The following is an 18,931-nucleotide window of genomic DNA, read 5'->3' as shown; positions in this document are numbered from 1 at the left end:
ATCACGATCTTCCCGATACAATCTTCTAAAAGGGTGTCACTAAAATAAGAAATCTCGCTTAATGAAGTGTAGTATGAGTTACTCGAGAAAACTTTTAATAATGAAAAGTTTCTTTGTTCAAATACAATGTTTGATATCGACATCGATACAACAAGGGCAGACTGCATCCATTTTCGTGTGCTTATGTTATGATATATGTACATTTGTATTTTCCTATGTATGCATTTGTATTTGTATTTATGCGTATGTACGAATTATTTACAAAAGTTGTTACACGTACGAATGATTGTAGTATACTTATACCCTCTGAATGAAGCGAACAGATGAAGCAAAGAATCTCAGAATTGGTCGTTGATTAGTGCGAATCAACAGCGACTCTGTGCAATGTTCTCGAATTACAAGAAATCAACGAACAAAGAGAAATGTGAAATCGAGAGAATCGACGAAGGAAGGAAAACAAAAACGCATTCTGTATGCCAGGAACCGTCGATTCTGAGAAAATGAAAATTCAGAAATTCACGACAAATGAATCGAGCGCGGGCTTCCAATTTTCTAATGTAAATTTAGTCTTACTAAATTTGTGAAACCTTGATGCTCTTGAAATACACGGAATTTACGGAGGATGTCATTTAAAAGCGTGGAGAGAAAGGACAGAAGAAAATCTATGAAGTTTATACGACGACGTAACGTGAAATTAAAAATGGGATGGTGCAAAATCTAATCCTTCCTCGTGGACGAAATATCTAAGGAAAACCGATTGAAAAGAAAGCAAATAAGAGAGTAACGACATAATAAAAATATTGATTCACGTAAATTTTTTATGCTAAAGCAGTAAAGTAGAGAATAACGATGACGCAATGACAATCAAGGATAAAAGAGAATCATTGTCGAAAGGTGTGACGAGCAGGGTGTTCGAAGAATTTAGCCAGTTTAAATTCAGCGACAATGACAGAAATCATGTCATTATTATTTCAGACAGCATTTGATCCATATCCCAGATCTCACACGTAACATCGACGTCTCTGTTCCTATTAATAACATTATACAATTATGTACGTACGAATGTATAAAATTCTGTTTTTTTTTGTTTCATGTTACGACTAATACGGGAATGTACGATCCGTTGCTTGTCGCTAAGCATCCTCGCGGCGCTCGTTAGATCATCGAAATATCGTTACAACGATTTTTCTTATAAATACGACAGTGCAAAATTTATCGAGGACGAACTCGTCGAGATCGAACGATCTTGTTCGAAAATCATTTCTTTCTTTCTTTCTTTCTTTCTTTCTTTCTTTCTTTCTTTCTTTCTTTCTTTCTTCTTCTTCCTCCTCGATTCGTTTACGCGCAACGTATTCATTTGCCGAAGGAACATGAACCTCGTCGAATTCGCGCTCGACAAAACCGGAAGTAACCTCAATTGTTACTCGCGGGAATGTTTCTTGTTACATTTCGGATTATCGAATAAAATAAAACAAGAAAGAAACACAGTGGTTCCATTACTGATCAATCGTCGGTTGATGTACTTGATCATCCTCACCTCCGAACATTCCATCCCCGAAAGATATACGGTTACATTACCATCATGACAACTACACACGATATGGCACACCCACGTGTGAATTCGTCGCTATTTGAACGGACTTTGAATCGGACCACATTCCGCATTAATAGACGAAGAGGTTTTACACGCTGGAAAAATCAACTAACTGCTAACATACACTGATCGTGAAACAATAGCTTCGTCTCAACAAAGAACGCATCTATCACGTTAAGCGTCATGGAACAATCCTTTTTATCTTTCTCGACACAGTTACTATTATACATTATTAAAAACAAGTAACTACATCACAGTTCTAATGGCTCAGTCGTTTGATCTGTTGATGCGTTCAATAGTATTGAATTTCATTTCATCTTCAGTACAGTTAACGACGATCGTCAGAACTTTTTATACATGGAAATACATAAAAGTTATCAGAAATGTATTAATTTGAAACAATGATTTTTTTTTACCAAATGAGAATTGTTACGTAGTTCGGGACAACGCAGCAGGTACTAGAGCAAAAATGGTTGAACAGTTTGACGATCGGTTGCATGTTCCGTGACCACGGTATGCTAAAGCTGTTCGAGAAATAAAAAGAAACGTTGATAAATACTTTTTTTATAAATACAGATGAAAGCTGATATACAAAATACAATATGCGATTAAAAACACGAACCTTCGTCTATTATTCAGTTACTTTTTCTTCAAATATAACATGCAATCGCGTAAAAAAGGATAGAAGCGATTTGTGTCATGGCGACCACTGAATTATCTCGAAAGTATCGATAGGTCGATCTTCGTGATATTCTTGTTATAAACTTTTCGTAGCTTACAATCTTATAATCTTATGTACACTTGTTCGCTTTATGAAACTTGAAAAAATGTCTGTGAAATTCTAAGTATTGTTCTTAGTATTTAGTATTCCCGTGATTTGTTATAAATTCGGAAATCTTCGAGATTTATCTTAATAATTAAAACCATATCAATATCCTTACAATCTGCACATCTTGAAAAAATCGCGAATACATGTAACGCTTTTCATTTTCCTCACTTTTTTTCTTTTTTTCTTTTTTTTCTTTTGTTCGTTTTTGTTTTTCACTCAGACGGAATGGATGAATATTATGCATTGTATCACCGAGCCTAAGTAGCTCTATTAAATCAACTGAATATAACTGATATTCTGAAATATCGATTCGAGAAAGAGATGTATATCGATTAAATGCAAATGAAAAACACTTTCGAGACTGAAAACGATAATTCAATTAATCGAGAAATTGAGTTACTCGTAGTCATATTTCGAAACTTTTGATATTTTTGCTATATAAAAATGCGCATGTAGTATTAGAGAAAATTTGCATACCTCGTACATTTTATAGTAATGTCTTTAACACGTTTTAGAATATGAATATTTTTTTATAAGATTGCGTCATTTTCCTTTCTCTCTTTTTCTCTCTTTCTTTCTTCTTCACGCATACACGCATACACGTTGCATACAATGAACAGATCTCTTATCTATAAGAAAAACATAAAAACAGAAAGAAAAAAGAAAAAAATACATCGGATAAAAAAGCAACATCGAGCTTACTACGAGTATTCGCTAGTATCAAATATCGAGACTTACATCTAAATACATGTTAATAAATACATCGCTCTGAATACATCCAACATGATACATGCATACTGTTATGACACATGGATTGACTTTTTATTATGCGCATTATTATCGGGCCTGCAAACAGCCATTATTAGGACCATTAATCTATCACTCCGTCAGTCACACTTCGCAATGGAACGAGTATGTAAACTTAAATTAATTTGTTCGGTCTTCGCGTCACGAAAATTATCCTAGTCGTAGCTCAAGTGCACTACGATCAAGTCATGGTATATAAACATAACGAGACCAATCATTAGTCATGATCATAAGGACTAAACTTTACAGAAATAATACACACCGTACTGACATGTAATTATTCCCCCGTTTTACTTGTACAACCTTAAATTGTACAATTCGAAATAATGTAGTCTTTCACTACACCATTACAATAGCTTCTTCGCCACAAAACAAGAAAGGATATTGATCTATCATCGTTTGAACAACATCTTCCAGGTATGGTCTCATTGCTTCAAATCTGCCAAGATCATTAAATTCTATAGGTAATAAAGTAGGCCACCAACAGATTGCCAAGTTTTTACTATCCATACTATTCAGCTTACAATTTTCAGCCACTCTAAAAATATAATCATTGTATTAAAATTATGATCAATACGTAAACTATTTAAACTATAACAGATACTTACTTTACAAAATGATGAAAAATGAATTTAAGTACATCAAAATTAATTGGATTCAATTTGTTGAGCATCAAACGCAATGCCAACAATCTGCAGCTTCGATCTATAATAAATTTATAGTTAATTACGCTAAAGTATTACTTAATTTCTTTATGCATCTAAAATATAGTAATACATACCTTCCATATTCATACATGTTGCGGACATTGGTTTGCTAATACCACGAGCACCTAAACAGAAAAAAATTAGCATCAGTAATTTTAAAATAACAAAATTTAGATTAACATTAAAGTTATTATTATTATTTAATATTATTATTTATATAATAAATTATTATTATTTACCTGAAATGTCCTCGAGTTCGCTCATTCGTTCTTTATCAATCAACGGTGGTAGCCTCTTTGAAAAGAAATCTTTCAAAGCAGTTGCAACAGCATTTACTGGTATATCCAATGAATGTATGTCGACATTTCCATCTGTAATAATAAAAAAAATATAAAACATATTGAAACAAATATATAAATAATAATTAATTTCAAATAAAAAAAAACTTACCTTCTTCAAATTTCTGAAAGAGGAGTTCAACATGCGCTCTATTTCCAGGAACCCTATATATACCTTCAGAATCTAATCCTTCGTCTTCAATAAATTGCACGCATTTTTCAAGAAATAAAGGTATTCGATTTGTTTCACTTTGTGCGAAATCTTCAATTAATGGTTGACTCATGCTTAATGCTGAACTAGCACCTTTAGTTTGTTTTATTTTTTCTTGTTTCTTCTTTTCCCTTTCTTTTTCTTTTTCTGCATGTTTTTTAAGCTTTTCTTCTTTTTGGCGACGCTTTTCTAACTTTTCATCTTCTTTCGCTTTTTGTTTGTCCTTTTTTCTGTTCAATTTATCGCCATCTTTGACCTTATTTAAAATACCAAATCAAAAAAGAATGTCTTTAAAAAAATTTATGCAAAGATTAAGCTTTAGTTTTTCACGTATCCTTTTTTACTTACACTGGGAGAATTAATTTCTCGTGGAGACGAAACATCTAAGCTGGATTCATCATCTGGAATGTTGCCAAAGATAATGTCACTCCTCTGCTTTACTAAAATGATAATAATTTCATGCAATATCAAATACATAAGAAATAATTCAGAGCAAACCTCCTGTTGTATCCTGTCTGAACCATCTTAAAAAATAATTGGAAAAAATTCTACAACTATTATTTACAACGTGTGATATTAATAATTTATTTAAATCCTGACAATCTTGATTCTTGAAAACTATTTCGAATTATTAAGTTATCAAACTAATAGCACAATTAAAATATTGAAACAATGACGATATCTTTTCGTTTTTAAAAAGCAAGAGATATAAAGCATGCACACATAAGCTACCAAACATATTTGTATCTCTTCTTAAATATCTTTTAGCATGCAAAAAATTCATAATTATACGATAATACTACTTACAGGAAGCACTAAACATTTCTTGAGTCATATGTTTTACATTGTAGGGGTGTTGTAATGATGTAGGTAAATGTTGCTGTGGTAATGAATTTCCAAATCTTTTTCGTAGACTAGCAGCAGCATGTTTATATTGTTTTGCTCTCGATCTCGAAGTATGCTCTGGATCACTAGATTCGGAAGAATCTGGTGTTTCACTAGACACTAAATAAAGAAACCATCTCAGATAACTAATAACCATTCTATAAAACATTCGACCAAATTAATACCTCTTTCTGTAGGGTTTATTCGCCAATTTTTATCCTCTTTGACATTATAATTCAAACCAACAATACCATCCCCACTTCCCATACTAGCCAAAGATGGAACTTTAGGTGCAGCGACAGGTATAGCAGTACGTTTTTTTCGTATCCTTTTGTGTGATGGTGGTTTTTTGTTTGCTTTACCTAAGACATCAGCAACCCTTTGTCTCTCTAAAGAACTCCACTCAGAATCAGAGTCACTATATGCTACAAATCAAATTCCATAATTAATGTAGATTAATAAATTCCAACAAATATTTTCTTTAATTAGATTCTTACCTTGTCCTTTTTCGCGTCTATGACGTAACTTAGGTTTATTATTTCCAACAGAATCTTGTACTGAAGCGTACATATAATCACCATCATAAGAAGGATATAGACTGGGCACAACGTCTTTAACTTGCGCATATTCGGAACCTAAGTCTACCAATTCGGGTGTAGCAAGAGGGGCATGACCCATAGTTATTTTAGGACCATGTTCATCCTTCTCACCTACTGTCATTCTAGCTATGGCATCTGTTACATTTGAAAAATCTTTTAAATTTATTTTGCCAGGTTGTTTTAAGGTTTGACTATTTCCTTTCGGTCGTGGTTTTGTCTGAGAAATATAACGCCTGCCTGTTGTGAAAGCTCTATGAGAATAACTATTAGTTACTCCATCTTGATGCATAAACGTGTCTTTTACCCAACCTATTGTAATAAAAGAATATATTTAAAAAATAGAACTATATGAATAAAGATAATACTTTATCTCCATGATTTTACTAATATAAAACTAATATAAAACTAACCAGATAATTTGTTTGTAATATCTCCTGGTTTTAACAAATCCCTCTCTCTTTCTTCTCTATAAAATTCTACTTGGCTATAAATATCACTGTCATCACTAGGAGTAGCTCTATTGTTGGCAAACTGTTCATTTAATCCAGTATCTCCAAGATCACCATCAGGAGTTAATTGCTCATATGATTCAGAACCACTTCTGAAAGTTACAGACATACTGCTTCACATTAGATTTTTGAAATACAAAGAAATTTTTATATCAATCATAATTAATTAGATGATATTTTAAAAAATCTCTTCAGATTACTTACCCATCGTCCGGTGTTTGAAGGTGGTAACTTTCATGTCGTGGTGGTGGCATAGGATGTAATGCAGTGTATTCCAAAGTTCCTTCGCCACTATCATTCAGATTACCTGGTTCTTCCATATTAAATGCTTGTTCAATTTCAGGTTTTTTCTCCCATACTTCTTTGAAGAATGGAGTATAAAATGCCGCTGTAATAAACATGATATAGTTAGTTAAACTAAGAAATTAAAAATTTAAACATAATTTAATCTTAAATATTGTAACATACTTTTCTGTTGGCAACTGGATGCTGATGTCATAAAATGTGCTTGCAATTTATCCGCAATTGCATTTCCTTCCGTAATAAGTAAATGACTTAAGTCATTACTGAAGAAAGCATTAGCACCTCCAGTATCAGTCACAGCCATTATTTGTATTGGTAAGTTTGGTATGTTCATGGAAAATGCACTATGAAAAAAATATTGAATTAAAATGAAATAGTTTTGAAACATACAAAAATGATTATATACGTACTTAAGAGTTGCGAGTGAGGCTTTCCTTTTTGTAGAATAAACTAGTATAAAACCATGTACTAACTCGTCCCTAAATGCATTTGCCCCGTGGAAACTTGAAATAATAACTTCAACTCTTCGTTTCGACTCTCCTAGAAATGTTTCTAAAACAATCGATCGGTCGCCACTAAGGAAACAACATTGATGATTGAGTAGAGGACCGAGTACATTTTCGACGGAATATGGATCCCCACAGAACATACACATTATTATTCTAAAATAAAAGTAATATTGATATATTTTCTTTCTTTTTAACATATAATATAATCTAGTTTACCTAATATCCGGTTCTAAACATTCAATAACACTTTGGTAAATATTTAAAAAACCAGCTCTATGATTTATAGATTGTATAAGTTGTTGCAATGCATCTTTCACAAGCGGAGCAGGAAACCTTTTATCTTGCTCTAAATCCTCTATACAGACATCAATAAATGGACACTGTAAACTGGTATAAAAATTGATGGTTAATTTCTTTTCTATTTACAACATAATATAAGGTACACGAGTAATTAATACCTATCAGCAAGATTTTGGCCCTCTTTCCTAAGTCGTATTGCTTCCATTTCATCTATAGTTGATTCTGGCACAAACATAATAACAATAGGTAATCCTTGAAATGGTAACCTATCTTCCTGTTCTAGATTCGATAATAAAGTCTTTTCTAAAGAAGAACGAATATATTCAAAAGAATAATCATCTGCGTAAATACAGAATGACCCTATAAATATAAAATGCTTTTAGAATTCCATTCTGATATGTCTATACACAATAACTATAGCATTGTTGCATACCGTGAGGCATAAAGTCAGAAGTGGTAAATGAATTGTGTGGTAACCCGACGTCACCATCAATTATTCGATATCCAAGCGTATATAACTGACAATCAATTTCTACTTCGTCATCCTCCGTTTGTGCTCTTATTTCACGAGCAAATTCTTCGCCAAGTCCACTGCTTCCAAGTATGACTAAATTTAACTGATTGTTATCAGATGTTAATTGCCACTGACTACTATGATTCCACGAAGAAGGCCTAAAAAGATCCATTATTTTAATAATACTGAAATAATAATTCAATTATTCAATTTTCTTTTATCTAAAAAAAAATTACCTGTGAGCTTTCGTTCCAAGTATTCGTTCTATAAGTGCATCCATGCAATTTGGATAAGCTGGACAATGTTCCCTTATAGGACAATGTACAAAACCCAAATGTTGAAAAAGCATTAATTTTCTATCTTGATCTAGTCTATCTAAAGCCTTATACCTATACACCATAAGAAATCATTCAAAAATATCTATAAATTTGTTTAGGGCATAAAAAATGAGTTTAATTAATAAGTTTAATTAATTACCTAAAATCGTCCACCAACGCATCTGTTATTTCTTTAATATCATCTTGTGTTATAGTACCAGTTGGTGCTATACTTTTAAAATGATAGAACAAATCAGCATGTTCTAATAATAGTTCCTAGAATATAAAAAATCAAAAAATACAGTAGTCTATTATTGTTATTATTATTTATAATAAAATACGTATCCTTACTTGGAAATTATGTTTTGCTTTTTCAATAATTTCCTTTTGATGTTGATCATATATTTCTTGACAATCATGATGCGAAAGAGCTTCAAAGCATTCTCTGCCCATAAAAAGAACTCTAACTTCAGACAAATGCTTTCCTGGTGTAACATAGCCAGTTTCTTCCAACAATTGCTTAAATTGCTTTTTCCATCTAATAAATAATATTTTTGTATAAATATTATAAAATAATATCTTTACTAAAATATAAAATAGTTTATAGAATATTCATTTATAAAGTTTTGAATATACCAAAATACATATATATAAAAAACTACAAAAATGTTAGTATAGCTAATTATATGTTTCTAAAAAAATTATATCCTGTACAAAGCGATAAAAAGCACAATTTACCTTTTAGGAAGTCTGCACAAAATAAACGCCACCCAGAATAAAGCAAAGCATTAGTATATTGCACATAAATATTATTATCTAAAATGCTGAATGACTATGTAACTTTAATAACTATGTTAAAGCATGTAAAAAAAGAACTAATAATTCATTTGCTATTTATAGCAAAATTTCAGCAGATCAGAATTATAATAATCAAGAAATATTTGCATATACATGTAATACTTACTCTAATCGTCGCTGTTCTTGTTGCAATATATTTATATGATTTTTGAAAACAGTTTCAGCTTCTGGTGTTTCTAAAACATCGTAAGGAATCTTTGTTCCATTGTTTTCACCAAAATCACAATCAATCCACGGGATATCCTCAGGACATTCATAGAAATATTGATGAAAATCAGGATGTTCTTTTATATACTGTTGTACTGCAGACCACTCTCTATATAAATAAAATATATAGATTTAATAAAACGACATCTTTCTATCATAACTAAACGATTTTATTTCAAAACATACTCATTAATCAAATTTGTTACATCAGGACATATTTCATGAAGAATATCAGGTAACATATCTAAATATCCCTGAATCTTTTTTGCCACTTGTTCATCTTTTAATTTTTTAATATGTCTCCTAAATAATCTTTGGGTTGCATCGATACCAAACAATTCCACAAATGTTGAAAATTCTTTATGTTGCGCTAGCTTTTTAGATGCTTGAGACCATAGTGCTCTATAGTCAGTAACATGCACTCGAATCAATCTTTGTAAAGATTCTGTAGATGCATCCAGTAATTCTTTTCTGGCTCTAGCCGCTTCTGCAAACGGTGTTACTTTGCTCCGCATTTTGGTTTTATCAATCAATTGAGCCAAAATCATAAATGCCAAATCAATATTAATATTTTCATGTGCAGATGTTTCAACTATCAAAATGGAACCTTTATATTCTTTACGCATTATTAATTTTTCAGCTTCTTTTACATATTGTTCATTAGCATCATCATTTTTAGTTGTTACCAAAACTATTGGTTTTTTGGTTTTCATTAAACTGTTCAATATATTTGCTACTATTTCAATCTGTTTTTCTATAGACCTATTTGGTACAACGCTTACATCAAATACACACAAAAAACCATCAATATTTAATTTACCATCTGGTAAAACTTTTTGTTCATATTCTTTTTCTATCCCTAACTGATTTTTGCAAATATACATAAGCTTCTCTGCACTAGTAATTTTTGTGGCTGCACATCTTTTCGCATAGGGTTCCATTTTACCACCCTTAAAAGGTTGAAATGATGCATCATCTATAAACTCTGTATGTTCTATTACTTGAAACTGATACTCTGTTCCATCCTCTGCTGTTTTTGTAACCTCACCCCAATATAAGAAATGATCATTATTTACTACCCGACCACTAAAATCTGACTGTAAAACATAGCATTCAATTAATAAGACATTGATTAATGCAAAGCTTACAAATGTTCTTAATAGAATATGTATTTATTAATTACCTGTGATAACACTGATATATGGTCCACATTATAATCATCGTTCAAAGAACGCATAAAACGATTACAGAGACATGACTTTCCAACACCAACTTGTCCTTTATCTTTCTCAGTGCCAGAAAGACCAACAATAGCAACATTGATGGTTTTGATATTATCACTTTTCCTTGCCATTTTTAAAGCTTAATTTGATTAGATCACTTATGTAATTAAATGTGAAAATAAAAATCTTTTCTTTGTCAAACTTTACTCAGGACATTTTTAAGTACCACTACCAATAGTTTCTCTTATTCATTTATTTTTGCAATTATTAAACATGAGTATATCTCCCTTTGGTCATTATATCAAGTCTAAAAATTTATATGAAAATCAATATTACCTCCCTTTGGTAACATTTTCAACAATGTGCTCTTTTATTCTTTCTGATTCCTTCACAACATTGACATATCATACCTCAAACTTTTGTATGACATGTAAATTTATGTATGAATTATTATAAACAAATGTCACTTGCCAAAATTTCATTTGAGCTTTGTTAATACAAATGTTATGATCGTAGTTTTATGAATGACAAATTAATATTACTAAAAACTAGTGATACAGATTTTGAAACGAATAACTTTCAAACTTTATCTCTCTCTATAAAGTACAGCATTCATAATTTAGCACAACTGTGAGCAATGATTCTTTGGAATGGCACCGTGTATCTGAAAAAAAATAACGTTTGCAAATAAATGAACAAACAAATAGCATCATCAAATGTTAGTTGCACTCGTATTTGCACTTATATCTTTGTTATGGAAATTAGATTAAATATTCATGAGAATATTCACTGTCTAAAATTTACATTAACAAGATATGTAAAATCACATATGGAGTGCATTCATCACATGTATATACGTCATAAATTACATTGGGTAATACACGTCATGTTAATGAAACAAGAGGTGAATCAAATGACAAGCAAACACTCAACACAAAATTAATTTTCACGTCAACTGAATTTCATGACGAATGAAAATATATTATTTCTTATATTATGCAGGTTATGGATTCAACGAAGTAAGACATTAAAAAGCTTTTTGAAACGCATTTTTACATTAACCTCCATATATACATACAATTAGACTTTTACAACTTTTCAATAATCAAAAAACTGACACCATAATAACATTCAGTATATATCGTGTTTAAAAATAATTCCAAATATCGTTACGACGATATTGTTTCTCGTTAAAACGCAAAAGAATATATTTCATGATAACGAAGTATTTCCATTCGCGATGTAATAAATAGTTATATTTCGAATTAGGATGACTAGGCAACGACTTAAACTCGATGCTGAAATTTACAAGATGTGATTCATGCAGTAGAAACAAATTATTCGATATACAAATGACAGCTACGAATAGATCAATATGCATTGTACACAACCGCGGTCAATTTTGACACCGATGATAGTGCCCGGATTTCGACGAATTTCGATTAGACCAACGTACACCCTATAACTTATCCAAGCAAAATCAGAAAATTAATCAGATTATCTTATACGGCGTAGCGAAGGCTACGATACCTGTACGATTTTTGTTCGACAAGCGAGCTATGTATTACACCAACCGGCCGTCCCGTATAATTTTTTTCTCCAGGAACTCGATCGATTCTTCACTGCTACAGAGCACGCACTCTTTCTTGATCTGTTTCACGCACACTGTGCACCGAAAGACATCCACAACTTGTCTCAATGGACGTTTAATTCCAGGTGTGTAAATAACTTCACGTCAAACATCGAGTATTGCCCCATAAAGGAGCCATCTTGGTGGGTGGGCACAAGGCGATTAATGTTTTCAGGATAGATCGTACACGTCGAACAAGAACAAGGCCGTATCTAGCATACCTCCTATGATTCATTGTATTTTAAAACATTTTTTTTTTCTTATAGGCAAATTATTGAATTGTATTTATTTCCTCATTTAATTAAACACATGATCCATTATTGAAAATCGTTTTCCGAGTCTCTCCGTCGCATAAAACGTGTAAATAAGTATATCACTTTTTAAGAATAGCTCGAATATACTTTAAAATAAGAAAGAATATTATATTTTTTAAATTTTTAAATACTCTGGCGAGATAAACTGTTACAGTGCGACTGTCACTATGCCTAAATTAGGAAACAATGATTTGTTCTTGTTGATTATTATTTATTTAAATTAATCAATTATTTATGAATAGTATCGACAAAAAGCACCTAGTCGTAGGCGCATCGTGATTACGCTCCTGTAATAGTATAAAGACACCACCTGTCGTTTGACAAACGCACTAGTTTGACTTGGGATCGAAAATGGCTGACAGCGGGGATGCTGTGAACAGTTCGTCGTCTGGAAAAGATGCTAGAAATACCGTCACCGATGGTCCTGTCACTGATCCAGCATCAAGTAGCAAGGTAAATTGAAGTATACTATCGGCAGAAAATTAAATAAACGGGTTACTTTAACTTCGACTTTGATAATGTAAAATCACGACAGTGTATTGCCACGAGTATTGTATTTACCGCCGTACTAGTTTCTGGCTAATTGAATTAGTCCTGTAAGAATAACATATTTCTTCTTTAATTTACACCTTCGTTTTCATCAGAGGACAATAATTTAATAAAAATACTGTACATTTTTTCATTTCATTCGTTTCTATGTCTTCGTTTTATTAAATTATTTGTACTATGTCTTTCATTTGTCTTTATCTTCTTTTACCTGTGTTTTGTTTTTTCTGTCACGTCTCAGCCCAACCCCGTTAGGTCTTATGACCACATGTTGCTATTATGTAATGCAACACATGGTATTAATTAATGTATCGTCTTGTATATACCTTCTGTTAACTGTCAAACAAATAACTTCCTTCTACTGTTATTGCAAACTGAATCCCATCATAAAATAACTTCAACATAAATCCATTGTTAAAAATACTGAATGCTAACTCAATTTATTGATTGAACTTAAATTCTGCTTTATTTATTAAATTAGTATGAATTGAAATGATGAGCTTATAACATAATATGTTGTAAATATATATAATAATATTATTGAAGGTTATTGTATATATACAGTAATAAAAATAATTTATGAACAAGTAAAATATATACTTATGCATCAGAAATACTTTTTCATTTAGAAAGCAATTGTAATTGGCACTTCATCATTGTTACACAATATACAGATAATGTTATGATAATTGGCATGAAACTTGCAGACAATTCATATACATGAGCTCAGCCACAAGAACAATACATCTTCTGAGATATTAATGTTTTAAGTACTCTATTCTACATATTCAATGTAAAAATGTTTTAAAAAGCTGAATACTTTTAATAATATATTAATTTTTTCAGGCAAAAGATATTTCGTTTTTTTCATATATTTTTTTATAATTTATGGCTCTTTTTATTATTTTTGTATAATAGTACTTTAGTATACCAACTGTATCATGAAAAAAATATAGGTCTTCTAATATCTTCAATGGTATCAAATGCATAGTACATTATATAATTTCAACTTTTATAATGCAAAAATTAAGAGGTGATTTGCATGCACACATATTGCCTGCTATCAAGGCGCTTGTATTATTTTACATATAGAGCATTATTCCCACAGTAGTCCGTAGGTTCGGTACCAATCACTCATGCATCGCTCATTATATGCCTAAATACACCATATAGGCATGGCACAATTAGCACTACTGAACCAATGCCTTGAGTACAACTGAGGAACAAATACAAAACAAAAAAGAAAAGGGGGGAGATACTTTTGTCTACGTAAAACTATTTCATATAAATCAAGTTTTACATACAAGTACAACCTTTGGGAGCTTTGTACCTAACTACGGACTGTACTATAAAAATTTGATCCAATTTGAATTATGAAATGGTGGTTATTGTGATTTCAGAGCCTAGAGGCATCAAATAGTGCCTTTCACGGCGCGAGAACAAAATTAGTAAGTAAGAATATATGTGTACAAAACACAAAGTAAACTTGTATTCCTTTCCATAGAGCAATCCTTGCAATTTCCTCAGGGCTGCTTTAATTCCTATGACTACATAAATACGGTATGTGCCAATGGTTTATCATTTTTGCTTTCCCATCAAATAACACAGTAATAATAAGACGATTTCCTTTTTTTTATCGCTAAACTGCAAGTATCATGAATCATGATATGAATTCAAATGATGTACGCTGAAAGTCGTCTATATTAAACTGTGTCCATTCTATCGAATAAAATAGCTTTATTTACATTTTTCTGTTTATAGTCCATTTCCATCTACTGCAGCCCTTTTTAAGATGAGAAATATGTATTTCTCGTAATTTTATAAGTAGGTAATTTGATATTTTAAATGTTTAGGATTCCAAGTCTGGAGCCTTAAAGAAGTCTAGCCGTTATCGTAGTCGATCATTATCAGCCAGTAGCACAGACAGTTACAGTTCTGGTATGAACGTATATACGTTTATTAAAGTATTGTACATTTGATTGTTATAACCAAATCATTGTTAATACGTCGCGGTTAATTTTAGCATCCTATACAGGAAGTTCGTCAGACGAGGATGATGTGTCACCTCGTGAAAAAATACAAAAAACTGAAAATGGCTTCACAGATTTCTGTGTACGCAATATTAATCAACATGCATTTGGCAGAAGAGAGATAGAAATAGCAGAACAAGAAATGCCGGGAATTATGGCACTTCGTAAACGTGCCGCTGATGATAAGGTATAGGAATTGTCTGAGCAAACGCAAAACTAAGCGAACATATTAACGTACATAATGAGTAATTATTTTAAACAGCCGTTGAAAAATGCTAAAATCGTGGGATGCACTCATATCAATGCTCAAACTGCTGTTCTTATTGAAACTTTAGTGCATTTGGGAGCACAAGTTAGATGGGCAGCATGTAACATATATTCTACCCAAAATGAAGTGGCTGCTGCTCTAGCTCATGCTGGTTATCCAATTTTTGCCTGGCGTGGTGAAACAGAAGAAGACTTTTGGTGGTGTATTGATAAATGTGTAGCCGCTGAAAATTGGCAACCTAACATGATACTAGATGACGGTGGAGATGCAACACATTTAATGCTCAAAAAATATAATGCTATGTTTAAAATGATTCAAGGTTTGACCGTCGTTCCTCTTGCAATCAGATAGATAATATTAATAATATTAATTTTCAGGAATTGTTGAAGAGAGTGTAACAGGTGTACATAGATTATACCAATTATCAAAAGCAGGAAAATTATCCGTCCCTGCCATGAATGTCAACGATAGCGTAACGAAAACGAAATTTGATAATCTTTATAGCTGCCGTGAAAGTATTATTGATAGGTAAATCAGTTGTAAATCGATTATTGATATACATCAAAAATATTTGCCAATTGCTTCTATTTAAATATTTTATTGCAGCTTGAAAAGATCCACAGATATTATGTTTGGTGGAAAACAAGTTGTAATTTGCGGCTATGGTGAAGTTGGTAAAGGTTGTTGTCAAGCTCTCAAGGGTTTAGGTTGTATTGTTTATATAACTGAAATCGATCCAATTTGTGCTTTACAAGCAAGGTGGATAATTTGAAATAAAATAAAAATATATTATATAAAGCATAATATAATTATTCATATGTGTATTTTTTACAGCATGGATGGTTTTAGAGTAATGAAATTGAACGAAGTCATCCGAAATGTAGACATTGTTATTACCGCAACTGGCAATAAAAATGTAGTTACGCGAGAACACATGGATAAAATGAAAAACGGCTGTGTGGTGTGCAATATGGGACACAGCAATACTGAAATAGATATTGTACGTCCAAGTTCTAACAATATTTAATTAGTTTCTCTAAAATTTGATTGGATTCTCAATTAGAGTTTGTAGGGAAAAACTCGTATTTCTTATATTTCAGAACAAAAAGAAATATATTGATAAGACATTAAGACTCCTTTAATATGTTCTTAACAGAACAGTTTACGCACGCCCGATTTAACTTGGGAAAAAGTAAGGTCTCAAGTGGATCATGTTATCTGGCCAGATGGAAAGCGCATCGTATTATTAGCGGAAGGCCGATTAGTCAACTTGTCTTGTTCCAGCATTCCTTCATTTGTTGTGTCGATCACAGCTGCTACTCAGGCGTTAGCACTAATTGAACTTTTCAACGCACCGCCAGGGCGGTATAAAAGTGATGTCTATCTGTTACCCAAAAAAATGGGTAAGCATAAAATATTTTTATGTTCCATTATTGTTCAATTAAAATAAGCTGTAAAATAATAATATAACTCGATAGATGAGTACGTGGCATCATTACATTTACCGACATTTGATGCACATTTAACAGAATTAACAGATGAACAAGCCAAATATATGGGTCTTAATAAGGCTGGACCTTTTAAGCCTAATTATTACCGGTTCGTACGATTTATATCTGAATTATCGCTTATTTTTATTCATTTAAAATTATTATTTAAATTTATTTCAGCTATTAAAAATATGCGGATAAATGATATGGTACAGTATATTTGAAATTTATGTTTATGAATATTAAAAAAAATAGCTGCTTCGTTTTATTGAAGTTTCTTCTATTAATTTCATTTATCCGAACTAATAAAAAGATAGAATAAGATATATTCTATTTTATTATTAAATAAAAATAATGTTAATAATTTCCTTATATATTCTAAAAAATATTTCCTTATGATTCCAACTAAAATATTGTCTCACTACTGGCTGCAATAATCAATCACCAGAATTTATATAAATAAATATATATTTAATTCATAACATTCATGAGTATATAGCGATTAATTTATGATTAAGCATGCATAGGAATACATATGCAGCTGTTCAGTTGAATCGAAGTATAATTTGCTAAATGACAGTTTGTAACGACTTTAAAACGATGTTAAGAAAAAAATTTCCTGTAAAGATCTGTATACGTAAATCATTTGTAACACTATAGACTATGTAATTCAAAAACTTGTATTGAGAATATTTTTGATTTGTTAGATATTATCTTCGGCCGTTTTAACATGAATGAATTGTAATATTGGAAATATGTATATATACATAGAGGACTAACATTACAAGACATTGATTGTTGTATGAATAATTGAAGTATAATGATGATCATCTTCTAATGAGTTAATATCTTTGCAATTACGTCTAGTAATTGTACTCAATTTGTTTATCAAAACAATGATCGTATACTTCAATTTAGTATTTCTGTTTTTAAACATTGTAAAAATGAAGCAATTCAAACTATGTACATAATTATTTAAGAAAAATTAGACAAAAATCAACTCTTTTATAATTGGTCATATCATCCGTTGATAAAAAATAAGGAAAAATAGAAATCAAATAAACATCAATGATGCCTTGAACCTAATCACGTTTACTTTGATGTATATTTCCTGTTCCTTCCAACTATGCTTTATATGTAAAATAAATTACTTGTTGAAATTAAAATACGTAAATTTATATTTTTGCCTCTTTTACTTAATCTCATCGTTCATTTCAATTTAATTAAAATTCAATTAAGAAAGACTTGAATTAATTTATTAAACATAACAATAATAATCGATGTTTTATGTTTTTTAAATGGATGTAATCACGGTGAAAGAAGAATTAAAAATCAATATATGAATATAATGGAATCTAAATAAAGACTGCATACACGTATATGGATTATTATGGAATACTGTAGTTATTTTCTAATTATACAGAAAAGTATATACATAGAAGAATTTCAATCTTTCTTATACTAAATTTTTCTTATTTTCTATAATATGAATATATACAACTAAAAAATTACGCGATAAATAAAAAATATATTGACCTCTCGAATTTTACTTTTTCATTAGTACATCAGAAATTATTAATATCATGAATTAATAATTAAAAATAATGAAGGAATATGTTGTAGATTTAATAAGCAAAATACATCAGGTCGATATATATAAATGTAATATATTTCAGTATAATTGTTATAAAGTAATGGCTCCTGAAGCGCTTATTAACAGCATCGATTGAAAGATAAAGTTTTACAAGAATTCTTGTATTTTTCTTGCGATCCGTATATGAGTATTGAAAAACAAAACAACTTTGGGATTGATCGTAAAAATGAATCTAATATAAATGGCAAGTTTCGACGGCATGGCATACGGCATACATAATGGCATAACAGCAGCGATCTACAAAAAATGAACTTAAAACACAATTTCGTGTTATAAAGAAATAAATAAT

General features: G+C 31.0%; 2 protein-coding genes across 16 annotated transcripts; one reads left to right on the top strand and one right to left on the bottom strand.

Moving 5' to 3' along the window:
* Window positions 1–935: 935 nt before the first annotated feature.
* Window positions 936–12,517, bottom strand: LOC122528138 (rho GTPase-activating protein 190). 10 transcript variants are annotated; one of them, XR_006306497.1, is made up of 24 exons: window positions 12,241–12,517; window positions 10,671–11,374; window positions 9,674–10,584; window positions 9,387–9,596; window positions 9,161–9,172; window positions 8,774–8,960; window positions 8,583–8,698; window positions 8,342–8,494; window positions 8,025–8,263; window positions 7,750–7,951; window positions 7,508–7,678; window positions 6,948–7,444; window positions 6,684–6,867; window positions 6,381–6,589; window positions 5,869–6,279; window positions 5,557–5,796; window positions 5,294–5,491; window positions 4,835–4,926; window positions 4,388–4,742; window positions 4,177–4,308; window positions 4,012–4,062; window positions 3,839–3,935; window positions 3,493–3,768; window positions 936–3,052 (listed from the first exon to the last, which is right to left on the bottom strand). XR_006306497.1 is itself a non-coding variant. In XM_043652928.1 (24 exons), the coding sequence occupies exons 2-24, from the start codon at window positions 10,839–10,841 to the stop codon at window positions 3,570–3,572; spliced, it is 4,953 nt and encodes a 1,650-aa protein (XP_043508863.1). In that variant the 5' UTR covers window positions 10,842–11,374; window positions 12,241–12,517; the 3' UTR covers window positions 936–3,569. The 10 variants fall into 10 exon arrangements, 9 of the variants coding, with proteins under 9 accessions (XP_043508863.1, XP_043508857.1, XP_043508861.1 ...); XM_043652928.1 differs by having other exon boundaries at window positions 936–3,768; window positions 6,381–6,571; window positions 6,948–7,126; window positions 7,193–7,444; XM_043652922.1 differs by having other exon boundaries at window positions 936–3,768; window positions 10,671–11,017; window positions 11,121–11,374.
* Window positions 12,518–12,958: 441 nt separating this feature from the next.
* LOC122528152 (adenosylhomocysteinase-like 1) lies at window positions 12,959–18,074 on the top strand. Of its 6 annotated transcripts, none has more exons than XM_043652985.1 (11): window positions 12,959–13,107; window positions 14,601–14,648; window positions 15,054–15,138; window positions 15,236–15,417; window positions 15,493–15,817; window positions 15,876–16,026; window positions 16,105–16,257; window positions 16,333–16,498; window positions 16,655–16,901; window positions 16,977–17,097; window positions 17,169–18,074. In XM_043652985.1, the coding sequence occupies exons 1-11, from the start codon at window positions 13,006–13,008 to the stop codon at window positions 17,173–17,175; spliced, it is 1,587 nt and encodes a 528-aa protein (XP_043508920.1). In that variant the 5' UTR covers window positions 12,959–13,005; the 3' UTR covers window positions 17,176–18,074. The 6 variants fall into 6 exon arrangements, with proteins under 6 accessions (XP_043508920.1, XP_043508923.1, XP_043508919.1 ...); XM_043652984.1 differs by having other exon boundaries at window positions 12,960–13,107; window positions 15,224–15,417; XM_043652987.1 differs by lacking the exon at window positions 14,601–14,648 and having other exon boundaries at window positions 12,960–13,107.
* Window positions 18,075–18,931: the final 857 nt, after the last annotated feature.

Source organism: Frieseomelitta varia, unplaced genomic scaffold (genome assembly GCF_011392965.1).
Source record: "Frieseomelitta varia isolate USP_RPSP 00005682 unplaced genomic scaffold, Fvar_1.2 scaffold_246, whole genome shotgun sequence".
Classification (NCBI taxonomy): Eukaryota; Metazoa; Arthropoda; class Insecta; order Hymenoptera; family Apidae; genus Frieseomelitta; species Frieseomelitta varia.
Note: the sequence above shows the minus strand (reverse complement) of the source record. Positions and strands in the feature narration are given on the sequence as shown.